At 40.9% G+C, this 25,598-nt stretch overlaps 1 protein-coding gene across 18 annotated transcripts; it reads right to left on the bottom strand.

The window, feature by feature from the left end:
• Nucleotides 1-5,776: 5,776 nt before the first annotated feature.
• Nucleotides 5,777-21,514, bottom strand: Zkscan3 (zinc finger with KRAB and SCAN domains 3). 18 transcript variants are annotated; one of them, XM_063276453.1, is made up of 8 exons: nucleotides 21,360-21,446; nucleotides 20,373-20,553; nucleotides 19,785-20,298; nucleotides 14,738-15,212; nucleotides 13,431-13,578; nucleotides 13,099-13,163; nucleotides 12,556-12,679; nucleotides 5,777-7,497 (listed from the first exon to the last, which is right to left on the bottom strand). In XM_063276453.1, the coding sequence occupies exons 4-8, from the start codon at nucleotides 15,152-15,154 to the stop codon at nucleotides 6,590-6,592; spliced, it is 1,662 nt and encodes a 553-aa protein (XP_063132523.1). In that variant the 5' UTR covers nucleotides 15,155-15,212; nucleotides 19,785-20,298; nucleotides 20,373-20,553; nucleotides 21,360-21,446; the 3' UTR covers nucleotides 5,777-6,589.
• Nucleotides 21,515-25,598: the final 4,084 nt, after the last annotated feature.

The following is a 25,598-nucleotide window of genomic DNA, read 5'->3' as shown; positions in this document are numbered from 1 at the left end:
TTGCTAAAAATGAAATGAAATTCTCAGGTAAATGGGTGGAACTAGAAAAAAAAAATCATACTGAGTGAGGTAATTCAGACCTAGAAAGAGAAGTGGCATCTATTCACTTATATGTGGACATTAGCTGTTAAATCACTGATAAGCAATTTATAATCCATATGACTAGAGAGGTTAGGTAGACAGTGACGGACTATGGGGATCTCTGTAGGAAAGGGGAATAAAATAGATAGCTATGGATAGATGAGATAGAGGGACTGGAATGGGAGGACTAAACAGGGAGGGGGAAGGGATAAAGGAATAAGAGAGAGATTATGGGGAGGGACAGCTAAGGATCATTTGAGGGATCCTATAGAATACAGTATAAGATACAGAATACTGTCCTAAGATACAGTAGAATCTTTCTGTAATACATACACATACATACATACATACATACATACATACATACATACATACAATGTGATCTAAATGAAGTGGCCAAATAGTGGGGGAGACAGAGCCTCAGTTGGACATCTCTTGTCACCAAATGAAGCTTTCAATACCAAAAATAAATCACATCTAACTGAGTTATTAGTCAAAGGGGCCCCACGGGAACCCCCATGCAACCCAGGTTGTTTCCAAGGCTATTGATTGTACAAACTTATGGTAAGGTTTATTGCCGACGATGACACTTGCACAATTCATTGTACATGGAGATGTGAGTTGGTACCTAGAGCCATTCCTCATAAGGACTAGTTCATAGTACTAGAGAATACTCTATACCCTACCAAAGGACAAAGCTAAATATCAGCTCAGCTATGAACCCTTCCTTCCATAAGAGTGACTTGCAAAATATGCAGTGCAATGGTGGCTGTGATGACTTGAATAGCTATGACATCCACAGACTCGTGTGTTTGAATGCTTGGACCATAGGGAGTTTGGCACTAGTAAGAGGCTTTGTTGAAGTAGGTGTGGCCTTGTTGAAGAAAGTGTGTCACTGTGGAGTTGGGCTTTGAGGTCTTATATATCCTCAAGAGCACTCTGTTTGCCTGGACACTGCCATGCATCCCACCATGGTGATAATGGATTAAACCTCTGAAACTGTAAGCCAGGCCCAATTAAATGTGTTCCTTTAAAAGAGTTGCCTTGGTCATGGTATGTCTTCACAACAATGAAACCCAAACAAAGACAGTGGCACAAAGCTTGTGGGAGTAACCCATCAATATCCGATTTGATTTAAGACCCCTTCTGTACTGGCTAGTTTTGTGTGTCAACTTGATACAAGCTGGAGTTATCACAGAGAAAAGAGCCTCAGTTGAGGAAATGCCTCTATGAAATCCAGCTGTAAGGCATTTTCTCAAGTAGTGATCAAGGGGGCAGGACCCAGCCTATTGTGAATGATGCTGTCCCTGGGCTGGTAGTTTGGGGTTCTATAAGAGAGCAAGCTGAGCAAGCCAGGTGAAGCAAGCCAGTAAGTAACATCCCTCCATGTCCTCTGTATCAGCTCCTGCTTCCTGACCTACTTGAGTTCTAGTCCTGACTTCCTTTGGTGATGAAATAAACCCTTTCCTCCTCGACTTGCTTCTTGGTCATGATGTTTGTGATGGAACTCTTACCAAATGCTGTTGAGTCACCAAGAACCTGATACTAGATAGCTCAGGAACCTAGAGTAAAACCAACAGTAAAAGAACTGTTTTTACTTAAAAGGCACAGCAATAAAGTGATTCCTAATGACATTCTTTCATACTCATACATCTGTGCTTTGCTCAGACATCATCAGAGAAGCTTTCTTTTGCACCAGATGGGGACAAATACAGAAACCCACAACCAAATAATATGTAGAGAGACCTTGACTTGGAACACTCAGCCCTAAATGGGATGTCTTTATCAGATTTCTCCCCTCAAGGCTCAGGGAACCATATGGAAGAGGAGTCAGAAAGAGTGTAAGAGTCAGAGAGGATGCAGGACCCCGAGGAAACAAGGCCTTCTAGACAACACAGGGCTGGTGCACGTATGAACTCACAAAGACTGAGGCAGGGCCTACATGGGTCTACACCAGATGTGCTCCTTGTACTGAAAGGAGAAGTGGATGAATTCTCCAAATCCTAACCCAGAAGCTATTTGCAATTGATAGCCATTTGAAAATGAAAAATTAGTTTTTTCCAAGAGGGTGTCACTGAGGAAACAAATCCCTCTTAAGGATAGGCTGCCTGCCCAGCAGTAGACGCCAACACAAATTAACTCAGCAGCAGTTTTTGAGATTCTCTGTCTCATAATGTTGACAGGGAGTATTTCTTTTTGCTTTGTTTGTTTTCCTTACCTCATGAGTCCTTTTCATATATATTATGGCTTCTGGTTTTATGGGATTCCTGAGTATGCAAACATGTGTCTATTTATTTGCATTTATATGTGCCTTTTCTTTGACTCTTTTTCTTGTTTGGTTGTTTAGTCATATTTAGATTTTTTAAAAACTTTAGTCATATTTAGAATGGTTTTTATTTATCTTATTTTATGATTATTCCTTAGAAGTCTGTTTTGTAAACAAGAGACAGAAAGAGTGTGGATCCAGATGGGAGGGAGGGTAGGGAATTAGAAGGAATTGGCGGGGGGACCATAATCAGAATATATTGTATGAAAAAAATGTTAAAAATAAAAAAGAACCCTCTCTCTTCCTTATCATCAGCACATCAAAGGTATTTCCTTTGGTCATGGTATTTTATCACAGCAACAACAAAATAACAAAATTATTCAGATCTGTAAACATCCTTATAGACACACAGAGATGCCTTTCATACCTCTCCTATTTTAATTTTTATTTTATGTGTATATGTATTTTTTCCTCAGGAGTAGATGGGAGTGACAGTGATGACAATTCAACCTTGGTTTTAGAGGCATCGCTTTGTACACTCAACGTCCAGAATCAACTATCACATGCAGTTTGGAATCTGATTATACAAGTGTGTGCCATTCTGCAGCTAAGAATTTCTTGTCACACTGTGGATAAACAGTCTTCATGAACTTGTGATTAAACCTTAAGTGAGGTAGAGAGCATCAATCCTTGATAGAGGAAAGCACATGTCTAATAAATGCCTCATGATAGGCAGGGAGCTAAGTAGAAAGTAGTCTTGGTACTTAGAAAATGAAGTCATGTTTAGGGTAGGAGATAGGGCTTAGGTCATAGTGTGTGAAAACCTAGTCTTTTTGGCATATGCTGGAATACTAGTTGCCAGGTAGCTATGACACATGTTGTCAATTCTACTTTAGATGGACAAGAAAACGAAGATACAAATGAATTGGCTACAAGAAAGAGAGTTTAGTTCTTATGTTCTTGTCAGTCTTTGATTCCTTTTAACCCAGGCCAACACAGTTGGGTCACAGGATGGTTTTAAAGATATAATTTGCTTGGAAACAGGTAAGTTTCATTTCTGAAAACAGGAAAATAAAATGTTTGTCTTAAGCATTAGTTTCCTGGAAATTTTCTATCAAAAGGGGAATAGAAGCAGTTAATTTTGTAAATTCCATTTAGAATACTTTGGACTCTGGTAACATCATATCTGTTTCACAGTGCTCCTTTCTATCCTGATCTAGAAGCAGAGTAGACAGGCAACAACCTGGCTCAGCTCAGTCAGGAAAGGTGGGAGCAAGCCAGGTGTGGTAATACACACCTGTGACCCCAGCACTGGAAGGTGGGGACATGAGGATCTGGAGTTTAAGATCATCCTTGGCTACAAAGAGAAGTTGAGATCAGTCTGGGATACAAAATACACACCAAAAATGTTTGGCAGTGCATTGCAAACTGCTCAACTGCTGTAGCACCATGAGGGTTAACTCCATGTGTCCTGTGGACAATATATTTTGGTCAGGCATCACTTTGAGAGTGCAGTGAGGTCGGATTTGGAGATTATCATTTGAATCTGTAATTCAGTAAGTACACTGCTCCAGATCCGGGCCTTCATCCAATCAGTTAAAGGCCTGAAAGAACAAAGAAGCTGATTCTCCCTAGAAAAGCAACACTGTTCCTGCCAATGTCTTGAGTACATTGGCCTTCCTAGTCCTTGGATGCAAAGTGAACATTGTTCTTCTTGAGTCTGGGCCTTTTAGCTTTTGAACTAAAAAGCTAAAAGAAATTGTCTCTAGATTATAGAAAGCAGCCTCCATAGTCATAGTCATACCACCCAGTTCCTTAAAGATATGCCCCCTCCAACACACTTGTACTTTGTACTGATTTTCTGCAGCATCCTAATACATGTTCGGAAACTTAGAAATCATGCCATGCAGTTTTACATTTAAGAATTCACAAATTAGCGATGTGGCTTATTACTGAAATACAAACCATTTCCATAAGGACTTGTTAAAGATGTGTCTGTAGTGTGGAGAGCTCTCGGTGCTGCTTCAAGAATATTAGCAAGATTTTTTACATTGGGCTAGGGCAAGACTCAAGATGAATACAGGTGGGAATGTGTTCTTTGTGTCTTGATTGTCTTATTAAGTCCCTGAATACAATAATCATAGAAACTTTGTTTTGTTTGTTCCTTAACTACTTTGTTTATGCCTTGTTGTTCCTTGACTTTGTTTATGCTTCAGGACTGACCCTATTCTTTGCATGTTCCTAGAATGATATAAAAGCAAACTTGGAGACAATAAACTTGTTTTAGCACTGGCTGGGGTCATGTTATAATGTTGTCTAATTGTTTTTTCTTTTTTAAATCCACATAAAATACAATATTTTTAAAAAGTCCTACATTAAAAAAGGGGGGGTGGTGATCTGCAGAGGGTCCAAGGGGGACTTACTGAGAATGAACATAAAGTAATTACTGTGTGTAATGGCATTGGTTACAGGTGATTTAGTCAACACATTTTGGATCCAAAAGCAAGCAATTTTAAATATGTAGTGTGAAAGCATTGACTTGCCAAAGTGTGAACTTAGCGGGGATAGGCTTTGTGCAGCTTATTATCAATATGTGTTACAGGAGAACCTTTGAGAAAAGTAGAACATTAAATGCCATGCTCCTGAAACTCTCTTTTAAAAGATGTTTAGATTTATTTATGAGTGTTTTGCTCTAATGTATGTCTGTGCACCAAGTGTGTGGTGCTCTCTGGGGTTGGAAGAGGGTGTTGGATCCCCTGGAACTGGGTTATGGATGGTTTCAAGGTACTGTGTGGGTACTGAAAATTGAACATGGTTCATCTCCAAGAACAAGCACTTTTAACTTTTGAGCCATCTCCTCAGCACTCCACTGAAATGATTTTTGTTTTCGTTTTCAGACAGGGTTTCTTTGCATAGCCCTGAATCTCCTGGAACTTGCTGTGTATTTCAGGTGAACCCTGAACTCAGAAATCTGCCTGCCTCTGCTTATCAAGTGCTGGAATTAAGTGAGACTACTAAAATTCTCTTAAATAAAAGACTGAGAGCCAAGCCAGAGTGTTCACATACTTAATTCCTCAGCAGTACAGTAAGAGATAGGTAAACATCTGCTGATTGTTCTTCCTTGGGAAGCTGGGCATACAAAGACACAGCAAGCTAGCAGTAGCACTGCTTATGGAGTGTAACTTATGAAACCCCTCTCCCTGTACTGAACAGCGTGAAATACAGCAGGTCAAGAGACCAGCTGCTGCTTATTCAGTAGTGAAGTTCCTGCCAACTCTTGCCCCACACATACCAGATCCTTGAGTAACTCTGCTATATATGGACCATATGGACTAAATATGTTAGCACAGTGGTTATGACATAAGAGGATGTAAGAGCTCTCAGGTAGGCCCTAGATAACCACCCAAGAGAGAACCAAGAGGCTGAGCCTTAGACATTGATCACTTTATTCTGAAACTGATTTTCACACTACATGAGTAGGAAAGTTTTTTTTTTTTAACTTTTTCTTTTCTTTTCTGTTCTCTCAAGAGTAACAAAATTAACAGGAAAAAAATATTAGTGGAATTCCATGGGTGGCACATTCACAATGACTTAATGCTAAGAAAGCTATTTAAGGCACTCTCACAGAATTCCTAAATTAGGTAAAGAGTTAAAGAATTCTAGCACAATAACCTCACCTTCACCTCTTCCCTGCCAAGTTGGGGTACTTGGCAAAAAACAAAAACAAAGCAGTACTACATTGATTCAATCTAAAACATTATCTTTTTTTTTCAAAGATATACAAATGGCCTTGGTGAGAATTTCCAGATAATGGGTTTTCAGAGCTATGTAGGAAATCTCACCAGTATATTTAATAAATGTTTGTTAGCACCTGTATACAAGGCACAAAGCAGGACATAAGAGTTCCAAGTCTGACCACACGTGAAGGGCTCATTAGCCTAAAGAAGGGTCAGAGTAACTTCCCCCACCCCCACCCCTCCCAAAAAAAGCATAACCTTTCCCTCAAGAGACAGGAAGTGCAGGCCAAGGGAAGGCAATTTGACAGTCAGGAAGCCCATTTAATTCCAATAGGTTAGAACTCTTGCAGACAACTCTCCTATGAAATAAGTTTTTTTTTATAGTCACCTTCTAGAATGTAGAAGATAATAAGTCTTAGTCAGATTCCTAATATCTGAGGATGTACATTATTAAATAGAGCCCTAGCCTATGACTTCTGCAGTCATTAAGAGCTCCAGAGCGGCTTCAGTTCAATGACAGTTGAACACCAACTTCGGAATGTACAGCAGGGGTCACTGTGACAGAAGTTTTCTTCCCCGTGTGTCTTCTCTGATGTTGAATAAGGTATGAAGGTCGGGTGAAGCCTTTTCCACAGGTCTGGCATTCAAAGGGCTTCTCACCAGTGTGTACTTTTTGGTGTTCAATAAGGCTTGTAATCCTACTGAAACTTCTCTCACAATCATTGCATTGATAAGACACAGGAGTCTCAATATTTTCCCAATGGCTTTCCACCCTACTCTGACTTTCCCAGTAAGGTTCTGGAACAAAAAAATCTTTATCCCCAGTGTGGGTCCTCTGATGTCTCAGGAGATGTGAGCTACGCCTAAAGGCTTTGGGACACATGTTGCACTGGTATGGCTTCTCCCCAGTGTGAATTCTGTGATGTTCAAGGAGGCTGCAGCTCTGAGTGAAGGTTTTCCCACAGTCATCACACTCGTAGGGCTTTTCTCCAGTGTGGGTTCTCTGGTGCTTGATGAGATCTGAGCTGTGACTGAAGGCCTTACCACATTCTTCACACTCATATGGCTTCTCACCAGTGTGAACTCTCTGATGAATAATGAGAGCTGAGCTCCCAATGAAGGCTTTGCCACACTCCTCACATTCATAGGGTTTCAATCCAGTGTGGATTCTTTTGTGTTTACTTAGGCCTGAACTCTGAGCAAAGCTCTTCCCACATTCACGGCAGTAGAACCGCCTGTTTCCCGTGGCATTCTTCTGTGTTGTCTGTAACTTGCCTTCCTGCTCACTGGCTTCTGTACCTGTAGGAATCTGGACAGTGTCTTCACCCAGGAAGCACACTGTCTGCTCAGGCTTTTGTTCTGTGTTTTCTTCAGCTGGAGGCAAGTCCCTAACCTTAGTTTGCATGTTCTCATCTGAAAACACAAATGCCAACAATTGTTAATTATGCTTTGCATAGGAGCACTGTGATGAATATCATAGAGAAAATAATTACAAAGGTCTGTATGTTCAGCAAGGTTAGGCTTTTAAGTGCAGATATTAGAATGGGAGAAAAATGAGGATAACAGAATAGCTACAGAGGTATGGAAGCAAAAATGGGGTTGTTGGAAGAAGGGCATAACCAGGAATAGTGGGAGTGAGAGAAAGTGGTGAGAACTAAGGATTCCTGTGTATACACAGTGGTGGTTGTAGGGGACCCCAAAGGTGTAATAATACAAAGACAAAGACATGTACCCAAGGTTAAATACTTCACTTTCTCTGCTGGAGAGAAATAGAGCTAAGCCCTTTGGAGGCCAGAACTTCATTAGTGAATCACAGATCTTGAATGCTGATCTACAAGATTTGAAGCTATACTGCTAGACTTTGGCTTTGCCTAAATGTGATTGTTTTTATGCCCTGGTGCTTTCCTGTTGGAGAAAATCATTTGACTTGTTCTTTAGGATTTATCTGTTTTTATTTATATGAGTACACAGTAGCTATCTTCAGACACACACCAGAAGAGTGTGTTGGATCCCATTACAGATGTTTGTGAGCCACCATGTAATTGAACTCAGTACCTGTGGAAGAGTAGTCAGAGCTCTTAACCACTGAGACATCTCTCCAGCTCCTTAAAGATTTATTTATTATGAGGGGTTGGGGATTTAGCTCAGTGGTAGAGCGCTTGCCTAGGAAGCGCAAGGCCCTGGGTTCGGTCCCCAGCTCTGAAAAAAAGAACCAAAAAAAACCCAAAACAAAACAAAAAAAACCAAACAAACAAAAAGAAAAGATTTATTTATTTATAAGATTTATTTATTATGTATACAGTATTCTGCTTGCATGTATGCCTGCTGGCCAGAAGAGGGCACCAGACTTCATCACAGATGGTTATAAGCGCCATGTGGTTGCTGGGAATTGAACTCAGGACCTCTGTAAGTGCAGCCAGTGTTTTTGACCTCTGAGCCATCTCTCTAGTCCTTGACTTGTTCTTAATTTCACAAGAACCAAAACTTAAAAAAGATTCTGAATTTTAAAGTGTGGAGTGTTGTTTTTTTTTTAATTATACTGTTTTATATTAGAATATTAACATAAGTTCTTGGGTATAAACAAGAAAGGAAAGGTTATGGTTTAATAATGGATATATTTGACAAGGATCAACTAACTTGTGTTGGTGACTTTTTGTCAATTTGACACTTAGTTTTATAAGGGTATTTTAATTGAGGAACCACCTCCATCTGATTGGTCTGTGGCAAGTCTATGGGGTATTTTCTTGTCTAATAACTGATGCGGGAGAGCCCAGTATATTATCAGTGGTGCCATTCCTAGGCAGGTAGTCCTGATTGTAGAAGAAAGTAAGGGAGTAAGCCAGTTAGCAGCATTTCTCAATGGTCTCTGCCTCAGTCCCTGCCCTCAGCTTCCTGTTTGAGTTGTCTTGCTCCGACTTCCCTCAATGAAAGACTGTGGGATAAAAATGAACCCTTTACTCCCTCAAAGAGTCATAGTATTTGGGTCATACAGTATTTATTACATCAATAGAAAACAAACTAGAACAAATGTGAGAAGGACTGAACAGAGGAAGAAACAGAAAACAGGACAAGTGAAAGGATTTCTGCAGTGTTCACATCTATTTGTGATAAAGACTGTACTAGTTGGTTTTGTGGCAACTTGACACAAGCTAGAGTCATCAGAGGAAACAGCCTTAGTAAAGGAAATGCCTCCAGGTGATCCAGCTATATGACATTTGCTCAATTAGTGATCACTTGAGGAGGGCCTATCCCATGGTGGGTGTTTCTATCCCTGGATTCTATAAGAAAGTAGGCTGAGCAAGCTGAGCAAGCCAAGGGAAGCAAGCCTGAGTAAGCAGCATTTGTCCATGGCTTCTGTATCAGCTCTTGCCTTCAGAATCTTAAACTGTTTAAGTTCCTGTCCTAACTTACTTTGGTGATGAACAGTAATGTGAAATTGTAGGCTGAGTAAACCCTTTCCTTCCCAACTTGCTTTTTGGTCATCGTGTTTCATTGCAGCAATAGAAACCCTAAGATAAGTTGGTAGTAGGTTTATGGGGTACTGTTGTGACAGACCTAACCATGTTTTTGGGAGGATTATGGAAGAATTTTGAGTTAGAAAAGCCATTGAGTGTTGAGAGCTCAGTGTGATGGGCATTTTGAATTAAGAGTCTGTCAATCTGGTCAGCTGGGGTTTAAGAGTCAGCCACAATTAACAAGAGACCAGCACCACTGAAGTGAAACCTTTGTTTTACTGGGACAGTTGATGCTGGTTAGCTGTAGGTAAGAAATTAGCAGTGATTAAGGATAGGCCAGCATCACTGCGGTGAAATCTTCTGGGAAGTGTTTTCTGAGAATTAGCACTTAGAAGGTATGTTCCAGAGGTGGTCGAGGTTGTACATATTGCTAGCAGCTAGACATGGTAATATGTAAGTCATTCAGGTGGTACTGGTTTTGAAGGCATGAAGGGGTCATGGAGAATAGCTGACATTGTGAGAGGCCATTGGTGAAGGTGCAGACTTGGTAGCAATGAAGGCCCAGGACTGAAGGGGTCATGCAAAGAATTTGAAGCTTGGCACCATGAAGAGAGCCTATGAGAGGCTATTTGTAAAAGTGCAGCCTAATTGCAACAGAAGAGTCTAGCATTTTGGAGATGTCAATACCATGGGATAATCACCAAGAAAGCAGCAGCAGTGGAATGGAGACAGCAAGAGTCTAGAAGATGTGTGTGATGCAGAGGGCAGAACCAGAGAAGTGACTCTGGGATCCCTTTGGAGTGAATCCCAGATAATTGGATGTTGAGTTATTTATAATGTTGGTTTGGTTTTGCTTGGTGCAAATGGTTTCAGTGCCCTGATTCTTCCCTCTTGGAAGTATTTAATTTAATTTTGATTTTTATTGGTGCCCACAGCTGAAAGACTTTGGACTTTTAATTTTATTTTTTAAAATGTATTTATGTACATGTATCTGCATGTACACCTCCATTCCAGAAGAGGGCATCAGATCACATTACAGATGGTTGTAAGCCAACATGTGGTTACTGAAAATTGAATCAAGGACCTCTGGAAAAGCAGCCAGTGCTCTTAACTGCTGAGCCATCTCTCTAGTCCTCTGGACTTTTAGTTTAATGTGCTTGGATTTTAAAAAACTGGGATTTTTAAAGTTATTCATGCAAGTGGAGGTTTAAATATGCTTGGCCCAGGGAGTGGCACTTTTTGGAGGTGTAGCCTTGTTGGAACAGATGTGGCCTTTTGGGAGGAAGTATGTCTGTGGGTGTAGGCTTTGAGACCCTCCTCCTAACCATGTAGGAGCGGTCTTCAGATGACGAGGTAGAACTCTCAGCTTCTCCTGCACCATGTCTTCCTGGATACTGACATGCTCCCATCTTGATGATAATGGCCTCAACTAACAAAGCTGTAAGCCAGCCCCAATTAAATGTTGTCCTTGGTCATGGGTCTGCTCACGGCAGTAAAACCCTAACCAAGACAATGATTTTAATGTTATATCTTGGGAATGAATCAGAAAGGAAAGGCTGGAGCTCAATAAGGATGTGTTTGTGTGTCATCAGAGAGAAAGGAGCCTCAGTTGAGGAGATGCCTCCATGAGATCCAGCTGTAAGTCATTTTCCCAATTTGTGATTGCTGGGGAATTGCCTAGCCTACTGTGAGTCGTGCCATCCCTGGGCTGGTGGTCCTGAGTTCTATAAGAAAGCAGGCTGAGATAAGCCGTGGAAAGCAAGCCAGTAAGCAGGACTCCCTGATCCCCACCTCTCCATAGCTTCTGCACAAGTTCTTGCCTCCAGTATCTTGCTCTGTTTGAGTTCCTGTCCTGACTTCCTTCAGTGATGAACAGCAATGTAGATGTGTAAGCTAAATAGACCCTTTCTTCCTAACTTGCTTTTTGGTCATGGTGTTTTGTTGCAGCAACAGAAACTCTAACTAAGACAAAGACAAAGGTAGTTATGGTAAACTGTGCCCTGGCAGTGGCAGGTACACCAGAACAGATCAGTTCTCTGAGAAAAACTGGAGGCCCTCACATGCTACCAAGCATGTGACATTTGACAAGTCTGATAACCTTCTGTGGCCTTGCCTTTAGGGTCAGGGCCTATAGCTGGTGTCTAATGTTGCTTCTAACTCTCACACTGTGATTCAACAACCCATTTCTTGTGGATAGGCTCCTCAGTCTTTTTACTAGTCATGGATAGGAACGCGAAGGGAAAGGAGAAAATTTTTCTTGCAGTTCATTGAAACCATAATTTCATGCATGCTCAGCAAGTGTGCTGTCCCTGTGAGATATGCACCCTCAACATATGCACTCTCAGTATTCCCTGGTATTTCCTCTGAGCCAGAACAATACAGGAGACTCTGTGCTTTATCCTGTTCACTGTCACTACAACACTCGGAGTGTGTGCTACTGGTTCTTGTCAACTTGACACAAACCTAGACTCTTCTGGGAAGGAACCTTAAATGAGAAGATTCCTCTATTAGACAGGCCTGTAGGCAAATTTGTGGGGCCATTTCCTTGATTAACAGTCAATGTGGGAAGACCTAGCTCATTGTGGCAAAGCCAGTCCTGAGCAGGTGTCTCTGGAGTACACAAGAAAACAAAGTGATTAGGCTATCAGGAGCAAGCCAGTATGCAGTACTCTTCTGTAGCTTGTTTCTACCTCTAGGCTCCTGCTTTGAGCTCCGTCTTGACTTCCTTTGATGGTGGACTATGATATGGAACTGTTAAGTTGAAACAAACCCTTTCTTCTCCAAGTTGCTCGGGTTATAGTGTTTTGTCATAGCAATAGAAACCCTAACTAAGACAGAGACAAAGAACCACAATTACAAGCAGTAAGGAGCTAGTCAATAACAATGTTTCAAAGTGTGTTTATAATTTCAAACATAATGAACCCAACAGCTTCTAACAGCCTAACAGGGGAAGTGGGTTCTATTATATAAAACATAGCAAGAAGCCTGAGAAGAAATTAGTACCCATCAGTCTTACCCAGGGAAACCAGGCTGCCAGAGTTCTCCTGCATTTCATCTTTGTAGAGGTTCATCTGAGATGAATCCTGCTCTGTCCATCTCGGGGAAAGGCCTGGGGCTACATCTTCCATTTTCAGCAGCCCCTAAAAGAATAAAATTCCACCAAATAGATGGAATAGGGAATGCTTGGGCTGCAAGCTCACAGCCTTTCTATCCCACCCCCAAATGGTGGGCCTCAAGAATGTGTGAGGGGCTGGAGAGATGGCTCAGTGGTTAAGAGCACTGCCTGTTCTTTCAGAGGATCTGGGTTCAATTTCCGGCACCCACATGGCAGCTCACAGATCCAAGGGATCTGACACCCTCATACCAATGCACATAGAATAGTATTAAATAATTTTTTAAATGCTATTTGAAGTTAAACAGTAAACAAACCTTGAGATGGATAAAGAAATTGAATCCCAACTAGGAACTGGTTGGAGAATTTAGGACAGGGATAGAGATGGGTGGGGAGAAGCACAGTACTAGACTACAATGTTAAGGAGGGAGAACAGCTCTTCCTCACCTGCAGCTCTGATGTGAGCCTGGTAGCTGTCACTCCATCTTCTCCACAATGCCCTGCCTGGGTGACTACAACAAAAAGAAGCTCTGGATGAGACTCACAATAGCATCAGCCTTCTTGCATTGTAAAACCCAGGTTTAAAAACTTGACTAATAAATTTATGTAAATACAAGTTTATAGAATGTCTTCCTTTCCAAATACCTGATTGCTACCAGACCCCTCTGAAGATATGCAAAAGTACTTTATTAGCATATGTCAAGTCCTGGATTCGCCACATTCATCACCACAAAAGGGGGGGACAAACAAAAACACCCATAAAGCCTAGTAATACTAACCTCTAACTTCTGAGGGCAGGGATCCCAAAGATTCCTGTTTAAGCAAAGGCTCCATGGACTCCATCTGGCTACTTTCTGAGCCTTGAGCTGATGTCAACAGTACTGCCTTGGAACAAAGGAGTTCCTGCCCATCGTCATCATCTGGAACCTAGAAGTCATTCATTTATTTTTATTTTCCATCTATTTATTAGACATTTCTAAAGTACTTTCTATCAGCTTGGCACTGTGTCCAAATCCTACAAATATGTACTCATTTAATATAAACAATTACTTCATAAGGGAGAAGCTTATCCAAAATCATGCTACTAAACAGCAAAGCTTACTATACACACATAGATTTATGAACCACTTTAGGAAATTGGTGATTTAAATCCATCACCTGCAAATTTCTTATCAGAAAACTGAGGACGGTATTTCTAGTGTAGTCTACTGAGTGGGTGAAACCAGTAAGATTCATGAAACCCATTAAGGAAGGCATGGCCTGTCCTGCTGGATGCAGGCTTGATTCTAGATCAAAAAGTCAGTTTCCTTTCTCTTCTGTTCAGCCCTTCCACGTCATTTATAGAGAATAAAGTTCAGAGAACTGTGGCGAATTTTCACTGTTAAAGAAGACAGGAAATAATTCCCAAGTGCAGAACTTTGGTCTTGGTCACTGGTTAGAAGGCCATGAGTTCTCTTGATACAAAAGCACTAAGGAATGAAGAGAGGAAATTGTCTGCTGAAACAGGCCAGAAGATGGAAGTTAAACCTGGCCTGCTTTTACCAGAGGTTTAAACAAATTTTATCCATAAATCTGGATAGGAAAAAGACAAAATCCCAAACCCAAAAACAACCCCTTTAGATTCTAGATTCTAAGAAAACCATAGAATTCCCCGCCACTGTCAACTGGAACTATACAAACATGGTATAAGCACCACAGAACTACCAGCAAGCTGCAGATATTGTTACATGTGACAAGCCAATAAAACAACTACAAAGTCGTTTGTGCCTATTGCCACAGTGCTCAAACCTGTCCTTGTGTAAGTAAGAACTCAACACATGAGTAAGACATACATATATAACCTTCCTCCACTCTGCTCGACACATTGTACCCCAGCCTCACTAGGACTGAGTTCTTCCACAGTCCTTTTATTTTTCTTTGTGCGATTAACTATTCTGAAGGGCCCAACCCTGGGTCAGTTCACTGGTTGCCTCAGGTTCCCAGCACAGGATGAGACTTTGAGGGCTCTAAGCAATGCCTTCCTTGGATCTTGCTTGAGGTTTCTGAAAGGCACAGGGCATTATGGGTCTGAACCTGTTCCTTCTACCTGTGGAGGGGTCTCATCCAGCTGCCTGTCCAAGTACTCCAGCAGTGCCACCACCTCCTCTCCGCTGTCGGGGTGCTGCTCGCGCACCCAGGCCTGCAGCTCCCCTGGCAGGATGGTCAGGAACTGCTCCAGCACCAGCAGCTCCAGGATCTGCTCCTTGCTGTGCATGTCTGGCCGCAGCCACTGTCTGCATAGCTCGCGGAGCCGGCTCAGCGCCTGCCGGGGCCCTGCTGCGTCTGGGTAGCGGAAAGCACGGAAGCGCTGGCGGGAGCGGTCAGGCCCAGGACTGCCCAGCCAACTGGTCTCCTCTGCCAATGGGGAGACCTCTTCTTGTTCCACCTTTATGACCAGTAGCTCCATCTGGTCCTCTGCAGAGTGTGAGTCCAGGGTTGTGCTTTCCCTTGATTCTCTAGCCATCCCGAACCAAGCAGTTCTCCTGTTTCAATGTAGTTGTGAGTTGTATTTCTGCAAAATACTGAGAGGTGGAGATAACTATAAGCCACTGTAGTTACAAATGTTTCCCTCCTCCTAGGCTTAGGACCCCAAAGAAACTGCTAGGGAGCAGCTGAGGAGATCCCCATGCTCAAACGTCTCTCTACCATCTTGGGGGACTTGTCTGACATGTCTGTCAGGGTGTTTTGGAGAGACTGAACGTAAGACTGAAGATCCACCATGACTGCGGGTGGCATGTTTCCACAGGTTCCGGTCCCAACCAAAAAGAAAGCAAGTGGGGCACTAGCGCTCCTCTCTGCTTCCTCAGTTAACAGAATGCGAGTAGCTGCCTCTATGTTGGACTGTATCCTCAAACTGTCAACCAAAATAAACTCTTCTTTTGTTTGCTTCTGTTGGTATTCTGTCATCACAAGAAAGTAACTAATGTAACTAGTCCAGAGCAGAGGCCACTGCTGTGATAAACTTGACCATGTGTTTCTTACAACTATGGACTGGTTTGTGAAGAGAACAATTTGCAAGTGAAGGGTACCCTATGGATACAAGTAAAGCTTAACAGACCATTGTGGTGGGAGTTTGGAATTCCAGAACGCCAGAAATATGTGAGCAGTGGAGGCCTAGTTGGTGGAATTTCAGAGACTATGGACCCTCTCAGAAACTAGAGAAAATCTGTTCATGTTTGATCCTGGCAAAGAATCTGGCTGTATTCTGTCCTTGCCAAGAGAACTTGAGAGTGAATTAAAAAATAATAGAGTAATTTAGCAAAAGAAATTCCAAACAGGATAGCATTCAGGCTGTAGCATGACTAGTGTTCCCTGCTTATTCAAATCCATAGAGACCAAAAGTATATGAAAAATGCAGTTTGCTTAGGAAAACAATGTGTACTAGTGTAAGGTAGCAATGAGGTGCATGCAGACTAAACTTGTGTAATTGTCAAGCTAGCATCATAGAGAAATCTCCATGAAGAAATGATCCCACTCATCTAGTCTGCTACCCCTTCAAGACCAAAGCCCTCCAGACCCCAGCTCTAGTTTTCTTTCTGGAAGGTTTCAACACAGATGTAGATCAAACGTCTTAATAGCCAAAAAAGCTTCTTTCAGTTCCTCCGTTCCATGGCTGCTCAGGTAACCAGCCTGAAGTTACTGTTTGTGTCTAGAAACTCTCTTGTCCCTGGGTTATGGGACCTCTTTTCTTCTGTTGGCTCCTTTTTTTTTCTTCAATGCCCTCCTTCAGTCTGATTAGGTATGTAGACCCCCAAGCTAAGATTCCTGGTCTCAATTCTGGTTTGGCTACAGCCAAATGGGTAACCTTGGTAAGTCACACATCTCTGTGCCTTGATTTCCTCATATGTAAACAGGTTAGAGACAACAGATAGAAATGTTGTGAGCACTGAGAACAGTGGTTAGCATGTGGTGAGTAGTATATTAATGTCAACTAATAAAGTAGTACATTAACATTAAGTTTACTGGCCTGTTTCCTTTTAAGTAAGAGTGGGCTCTAGCATTCTGTTCTTGACCCCACACCCCATATTCTTGAGTCACTTGTAAGATTTTATTTAGCTCCTATTTCTTAAAGACTCTTGCTCCCTATCCTGATTTGCTGCCCATATAGTTTTAAGTGGAAATTTTACAAACAAATATAATATGCTTCAAACAAAACTAATTCTCGTGCTGTCTCCCACCTTCCCATTGCAGCATTCTCTACATGCAGCAGTTCTACCCATAGACATCCTCATAATCATGTAATTGCTCTTTTCACTCAGTTTCAATATGGATCAGCAACTCCAATCTGTTCTACCCCGGAATGTCTCTTAGATCTGCTGTGTCTCTATCCTCATAGCTATTAGCATTAGTTTACAGCCTAGTAAACACACACAAACGCATGGACACACACACTTTTCTATCCTATCCTCCCAAGCTTTGAATAGGCAGTGATCTAAAATTCCTAACCAGAACAAGTATGTTTCCATTCAAACTAGCACTAGTTTCTACGCATGTCCCCTGCCGGAACTTTGGGAATGTCAAATAAAACCTGTCAGCCAGGCTTGATGGAGTATACTTGTAATCCAAGCACTGGTCAGACAGAGACAGGAGGACAGCTGCATGTTCAATGCCAGACTGGTCTACATAGTGAAATCTAAAGCAATTCAGGCTATGTACTAAAACTATAAATAAATAATTGTCTATCCCCCTGGATTTTGAGTTTCTTGAAAACAGTGGTTCTCACCTTGTTTTTCTATTTCTCAGGTATTTCTAGTAGAAACAGAATAAATCTGTTACTGTATAAGAGAAAAGACTGAATAGACGCAAATGCCTTTTTTTCTAAAATTTATTCCAAGGCCATCTTTCTCAAGTTCAGCCATTTTAAATGAGGTTACCTGTATGGTATAAAAAAGAGGGACTATCTGACAATTACTAGACTGTTTAGCAGCACTCCTGGTCTCTGTGTACTAGGTGACAATAGCATCAAACAACTCCAGAGTTGCTAAATGTCACCTTGGGAACTATAAACCACTACTGTAAGAGTCCAAATGTAGGGGCTAGGAATTCAGCTTAGTCAGTAAAGTGCCTGCTACACAAACTTGAGGGCCTGAGCTCAGGTCCTCAGCAACCATGGCAAACACCATGTGGTGCATGCATCTGTAATTCTAGTACTTGGGCTGAATAGATCAAAGAATCCTTAGTGTTTGTTGGACAGCCAGTTGGGTACAACTGGTGAGCTCTAGGTTCAGTGAGAAACCCTGTCTCAAAAAACATAAATAAATAAAAATAAAGGTGGAAAGCAATAGAAGAAGACATTCAATACTGATCTCTGGCTTCCATGTTCATACATGTGTGCACATACCAGTGTGCACACATGCACAAATATCGGAACACAAACATACAATACACACACACACAAATGTAAACTTCAAAACTGGAAAACCGGCTGATACATCTCGGTGTTACAAGCTTGCAGAAAACTCAGAGCAGAGAGAAGAGTCACCTGGTAAGGAGGAAAGGACAAAGGCTGCCTCCAGAGTGCATAGGCAGGCATGGCAGGCTTACTTCCACAGGTGGACAATGGACAGCAGATGGACGGGCAGACAGACTGGAGACCTCTGACCCAGACAGAATGAGTAAAAGAAGCACTTTCCTTTTCCTTCACTGTGGAACCTCAAAAGCTGTAAGTGCTAAATAGGCAATCAGTGGCTGTCCCAATGTGCCTCTTCAGGGAGCTGAAGTTGGCATAATCCATGCCAGAGAAGGCTGGCTGAGAATCCCACCTGAGTAAGAGCATGGCCACTGTGATAAGACAACATTTACAAATAATCTTTCCCTATCACTATCAGATGCATGCCTTGGAAATGTCACATATTAAGTAAGTGCCTCAGTTTTCAGCTTCCTAGAAGCTGTGAGACCTGGGCTCACTAAAAGGGACAGAAGATCTGATTCCTTTGAATCTGAAGGATTCAAATTAGGACTGACTGCAAAGTTCTATGGGTACACTGAGAGAGCAGCTCATCTGTCTTTACTCAGTGAACATCAGAACAGGTAAAGGCTAGAATTATTAAGGGAAAGACAGTTCCAAGTCCATGCCCACTTGAATTTCTATTTCTCAGTCCAATTTTCTATGATTTATGGGATAACACAGGTGATGGAAGTTCAGTAACCTTGACTCATTAATTTTGTTTTTTCTTTTTCCTTTTGGCAATCCTGCCTCACCTCCCAAGAGCTGATAGTACTATTGTGAACCATCACACCTGAGTAAATATTTTATCAAGTGTTACAAAGAATCAGAAAATACTTCCTAATTAGCTGTCATAAGAGATTTGAAATAATATTTTATTCAAAAAGTAAACCTAAATTTAATCAAGCCTCTAGATTCATGAACTCATGTACAGGTAAAAACACAAAAACAAATTAAAAGTATTAAAGTTATACTATGCAACAGAACCACTGGGAAACTTTTAAAGCCTCCTAATAGTTGAGTAGCCAAGGTGAACTGAACCAGTGGGTCACAGGCTTCTGTATCTGAGAACTTACTGTGTGATCCAAAGTGCAACCAAATTTGAGAACTAAGAAGCTAAAGATAAGATTTTCCTTTCAAAGTATCAGTAGAATAAAGCAACTGATGTGAGAATAATGAAAACCAAGTTCTCCCACAAATAAATGTTACTTTTAAAGAGAAAGCAAAGGGAAGGTGGACTATCAAGGGACAGCGACTCTATACATACTACGTAGTTTAAATATAGTATGTTTTAACTATAAAAAGATACCTGTGGGTCAATCAGGAAAGTATGAATGCAATATTAAGGAATTACTGTCAATTTGGCTCACGATAGTATGTCTAAATTAAAGTTCCTACTTTATAACACTGCTGTGCCTACAGATGAAAGGATTTGATGTCTTGGCCTCTAGTTTTCTGTAAAAAGAATGAAAGGAAGAAAGGGGAAGAAAAGCAGGAAAAGAAAGGAAAAGGGAGGTAGATGGGGACAGATGGAGGAAAGGGAAGAAAAGGGGAAAGGCAGGTAAGTCATGACTGAAGACGATTAAAAGTTTATGGCTGAATGGTGGGCCTACTATTACAGGTGAAATGAAGTTTCTCTCTGACTTACATTTAAACCTTTACTAATGTAATTTTAAATAGTAGACAAAATCCTATCTTCTTTCTTTCCTGAGTACAGTCCAAAGCATTTTGTTGGGGCCAAGGGAGGTAAGAGTAGATCTGAGGCTGAAAGGGAGTGGTGCTGTTGGGAGAAGCTGTAGGGAGAAAAATGAACACTGATACATTTTTAACAATCATTTCATGCACTCACGTTTCATCAGCCCTCCCATCTGGAGTCTCACTAACTGGGCAGAGTACAAAGGTACAGGATCAGAAGATTGTTTACCAACACAAGCATTTGCCAAATAAGTAAACCAAAGACAAGGTTTTTGTTTTTGTTTTTGTTTTTTGTTAAGTTACAAATAGACAAAAGAATGCTCCAGGGATCCCTGTACACCCTGAGGAGGTTAAAGACCCAAATTTCTTAAGAAAAAGAAGGAAGATGAAAGGATTTTCAAAGATCCCAAGGGCATCAACTCAATGACAATGGTCAACTGTATATGGTCAATATTAGCTTTAAACACCTGTAAAAAGAACAAAGGATGTTAGTGTGAACTCGGTTTCAGATCTATTGATCTCTAATCTACCACTGATCTACCTATCATCAGTCATATCTATCAACCATCCATGTGATTCTCAAGCTGGTGAGGATTCTTGCTGAGGGTCAGAAAGCTGGCAGGTTCGCAGCACCGAGCAAAACAGCAATGTCTGCTTACACCAGGGTCCTTATCCTTCTTCACTGTTAGATGCTCCTCCTGTTTCTCAAGCTCTTCCTCCCACTAAAAAAATAAAAATAAAATAAAAAAGGCATCCCCAAGATTTTAAAATTCTGTGAGTCTGAGCATCACAAGACACTACACAAAACAAAGTCTTTGCTGTGGGATAGGATCTTTTCCAGAATGTTTTATTTCCCCTCCTAAAATACAGAAGTCAGTCATTAAAAGAGAACTGGTAAATAGCTTTAAGATTCAAAAGACAACAGACAGTACCAAGGCTAATCAACGCAGAGAAAGTGCTGTCCTAGTTAGAAATAGCAACAGTAATAATAACAGCTATCTTAAAACACTGTGCAGATTACCCCGTGCCTGGTACTATTTTAAGCACCTCTGCACAAATGAAGCCATTTACTCCTCACAACAATCCAGTAAGTTAGACGATATTATTATCCCCTAAAATAGCAGAACACCGAAAGGTTAAGGGACTGGGAGAAGTCACCAAGTAGCAGAGGCCACATTCGACCAGGCAACCCGATTTCAAAGTTCTGGCTCTCTTCCAGTACCCCAGAATAAAGACCTTGGAACTGACCTTGTCTCCAGGAAAAGCAAAACTGTGACGTCTCCCATTTTCAAAGCTTAAGTACAAGACCCGAGAATCCCATCGCCAAACGCCCTGAGACTGACCAGACACCCGGAACCGGCCTGAGGCGAGGCGCCCGAGGCCCTGTCCGGCGCTCGGCCCAAGTAGCCACCGATTTTATTTTCCCGGAGCCATTAGGCCGCGGAGGAAGAGGTTTTGTCCCATCCCCACCACCCGCAAGCAGCCGGCCCCCGCGGGAGGACCGTAACAGGAGGGAACCCGAACCCACCCGCGAACGCAGCACCTCGTAGCACCCCGCAGTCACAAAAGTGTCGAAAGTCCGACCCCGGGGGGCGGGGCACAGAGCACTTCCGGCTTCTCTAGGCACCAGCGACACTCTATGATTCGCCTTCCCCCCCCCTTTCTCTCTATCCTCCACCCCCATTTCGTGGTTGCTTCGTAAAAAGACTTTTAAAAGTAGACTCACATCACTTTCTCTCCTCCTTTTATTTCCTCCAATCTGTCCCCTCCTCTTCGTGGTTGCTTCGTAAAAAGAGTTTTAAAAAGAAAAATTTTTAACTGAAGTAGAATTATATCACTTTCCCTCCTCCTTTTCCTCCCTCCAGTCTTTTCCCCTACCCTCACTCTCAAGCTGATAGTCTTTTTTCTTTATTATTGCTATATTCAGGTGTGTGGGTGTGCACGAGCAATATATATATACACACACACACATATATATGTATGTATATATTCGTATATATTCTACTGGCTAAGTTGTTTTTATTGTTGTTTGTGTGTATATGATTTCAAGGTTTCAAAGCTGCATTGGACAACTAATAAGAGGGCTCACCCCAGGAAGAGACTAATTCTCTATTTCCCAGCAGTCAGAAGTTGCCAGTAGTTCTTTGGTTTGGTGTGGCCCCCTGTGAAATTTTATCCCCTTTCAAATTAATGATATTGACATTGCCTATTGATATTGCATTATTTCAGTCTTGTTATGCAGTCACTTCTCGGAGGCACTGGTTCACAGTTGGCTTCCTTGGATTCTGGTTCTTACAATCTGTTTTTGCCTCTTCTTCTTCCGTGTCCTCTGAGCCATAGATGCAGGAGACATGATGTAGATGTATCTTTTGAGGCTGGGACCTCCATGAGCTGTCGATCCAGATGGGTTTTTAGTGATGGTCTCTGTTTGTTGTAAAGAGAGGCATCTCGGATCAGTGGTGGTAGCTACATTATCCAGGAAAGATGACGCTAGCACCAAGAGACTTTCAAAACGTGATTTTTTTTTTCAAGGACAACTAAAGGAAGATAGCAAAAGAATGAGTCCTTGTATAGTTTGACATCTCTATAATGTCAAGAAAAAGGAAAATTATATTTGCTGTATCATCACAAAGAAGTCCTAGGGAAATGAATAAAAAAATGTTTGTTTAGAAACTGAATGAAAAAGAAATAAAAGTGAGGGAAATGTTTTTTAAAATTTACTAATTGCACTTTTTTTTTCATTTTTTATGCCTAACCATTTATTTTTGTCCAAAAATAGTGAAATTATATATTTCAAATTCCAAATGTAAATGGCTATGAACTAGCAGTGCTCTACTTTCTTCCTCATTTTTTCTCCCCTATCCACCCACCCACTCCCTCCCACCTCCCCACCCTGACATTCCCCTACACTGGGGCATCAAGCCTTGACAGGACCAAGGGCTTCTCCTCCCACTGATGCCCATCAAGGCCATACTCTGCTACATGTATGGCTACAGCCATAGGTCCATCCCTATGTACTCTTGGGATGGTAATTTAGTCCCTAGGAGCACTGGGGTGGGGGTCTGGTTGGTTGATATTGTTGATCTTATGGGGTTGCAAACCCCTTCAGCTCCTTCAGTCCGTTCTCTAACTCCTCCACTGGGGACTCCGTTCTCAGTTCAATGGTTGGCTGCTAGCATTAGTCTCTGTGTTTGTAAGGATCTAACCAAGCCTCAGGAGACAGCTATATCAGGCTCTCGTCAGCATGCACTTCTTGGATCAGCAATATTGTCTGGGTTTGGTGTCAGTATATGGGATGGATCCCCAGGTGGGGCACTCTCTGGATGACCTTTCCTAATGACACTTTCTAATTAAAATATTAAGTATAAATAAATAGGACCATTCTGAATGACTTTTATAGAAAATCCAAGATAATTTAATCTTCAACTTATACTTAACAAATTTAGCAAAGCTACTAAATTTTCAAAATTGATATTGATAACAAGCACAAATAACGAACATTGATTTCATAACAAGCACAAATAACGAACATCACCTAAAAACGATAATCACTACAGTAGCAAGAAAATATAAAAGAGGCCTCAACAGAACCATAAGGCTTTATTTATTAAGGAGAGATAGTTGAGAGGCAGAGAAGTTAGCTCATTCCTATAACCCCAGCTTGTGGGACGCTGAGGAGAAAGAATCACTTCAAGTTACGGCTCCAAGTTCCAGACAAGCATGGAGTCCTGGGTTACAGAGTGAGATCCATCCTCGCAAAGCACTCATGATCATGCAAGCAAACACAATTAAGCACAGTGGCTCACACACACAAAGAGACACCATGTTGTGGTGACTCCAGTCACAAAATTATTCTCATTGCTACTTCATAGCTGTAACTTTGATGTTATGAATCATAATATAAATATCTGATATGCAGTATATCTGATATGTGAGTCCAGTGAAGAAATCATTTGACTCCCAAAAAGGTCATAACCCACAGGTTGAGACCCACCACTTTAGGTTTCTATTTTTGTGTCATAAGCACAAGTGATTTTATGTACCTATATTAGGAACTACATGAAAGCATGCAATATCTGTCTTTCTGAATGTGAATTCATTTGCTTAATGTGATTATCACCAATAATATTCATTTTCCTAAATGATATAACTTTGTTCTTTATAGCTGAAAAATTCTTTCCCATCTATCTATCTATCTATCTATCTATCTATCTATCTATCTATCACATTTCAAACCTGTTTCTCTGTTGAATGGATACCTAGTTTAGTTCCAGAATTCAGCTATTTTAAATAGTGATGTAATAAACATTGATATTCAATTATCGCTGTGTTATGTTTATCTGAGCCATTTGGATAATGTTCAGCAGTGGTATAACCGGATCATATGGTCCATCTAATCTTCATTATAATCTTCATCATAATCTTTTCCTCCCATTCTAGGCTTTCTACTTGACTATTTCCTTTGCTCTACAGACACATTTTAAATTCTTCCTTCCTTTATGTTTTCTTTTTTTTAAAGATTTATTTGTTTCATTTTATGTTTATGAGTACACCATCACTGTCCTAAGAATTGAACTTAGGACCTCTCAAAAAGCAGTCAGTGCTCTTAATTTCTTTAGATGCCATTTGTTAACTGTTGATATTTAATTACTGAAAGACTGGAGTCATCTTCAGAGATTTCTTGCTTTTCTCCTACTTTTTCTTCTAAGAGTTTCAGCGTTTCAGGTCCTCCAATGAGATCTGATTCATGTAGGGTTGGTTTTTGTACAGGATCAGAATGAGGATCTATTTTCATTCTCTTACATATTCAATGTTGAGATTACACACACATCAGGCTGAAAAAGTTCTGTTGGAAAAAATGATGAGCACCCGAATGGTAAAGCTTACTGTAAATGAGACTTTTTCTTTTTAATTTCACTATTTTTTTTTTTTACATGTATGAGTTCTTTGCCTGCATCAACATCTGAGCACCATGTGAATGTGTGGCACTGGAGAAAGCCAGGATACGGGATCTCCTGGAACTGGAGTTACAGGCGACTGTAAGCTGCTATGTAGGTGTGAGACTCAAACCCAGGGCTTAGGCACAAGTAGAAATCGTCTTAGCTGTTGAGTCACCTCTCCATCCCCTATTTCTAGAAAAAGTTAACTAATAAACACAGAGGCTTAAGATGTGGTTCAGCTGATAGAGTTCATCCTTAATGTGTTCAGAGTCCCGGTTTCAGTCCTCAATGCCACAGAGCATGGTGACATCACCTGTAACCCCAGCACTTGGGAGATATATGCAGCAATTTAGGATCATCTTTAGCTACACATTGAATTTGAGGCCAGGATATCAAAAAGAAATTCATATTAATAAGTAGTTCAAGGGCATAAGGTACAAGAAATAATGTGAAAATATTGTAGATATATATCAGGTATTTATATAATTAAAATATTGTAGATGTATATCAGGCATTTATATAATTAAAATATTGTAGATGTATACCAGGCATTTATATAATTAAAATATTGTAGATGTATATCAGGCATTTATATAATTAAACTGTTACTTTTTTATATTTGCTTATGATGTCTGAAAGGCTTTAAACTCTGTAACCAATGACATGATTTTTCCAGACTAAATCTGTATTTGGTACCTCTGTTTATAATTTTGATTTATTTTTCTTAGATATAATTTCCCAAATAGTATTTTTATTTTGTATTATAAAATTCATGAGAATGTGAGACTTGTGTTCATGATCACTATATACAGCCCAAGAGCAAACCT

The sequence above is a fragment of the Rattus norvegicus genome, chromosome 17 (genome assembly GCF_036323735.1).
Source record: "Rattus norvegicus strain BN/NHsdMcwi chromosome 17, GRCr8, whole genome shotgun sequence".
NCBI lineage: Eukaryota > Metazoa > Chordata > Mammalia > Rodentia > Muridae > Rattus > Rattus norvegicus.
Note: the sequence above shows the minus strand (reverse complement) of the source record. Positions and strands in the feature narration are given on the sequence as shown.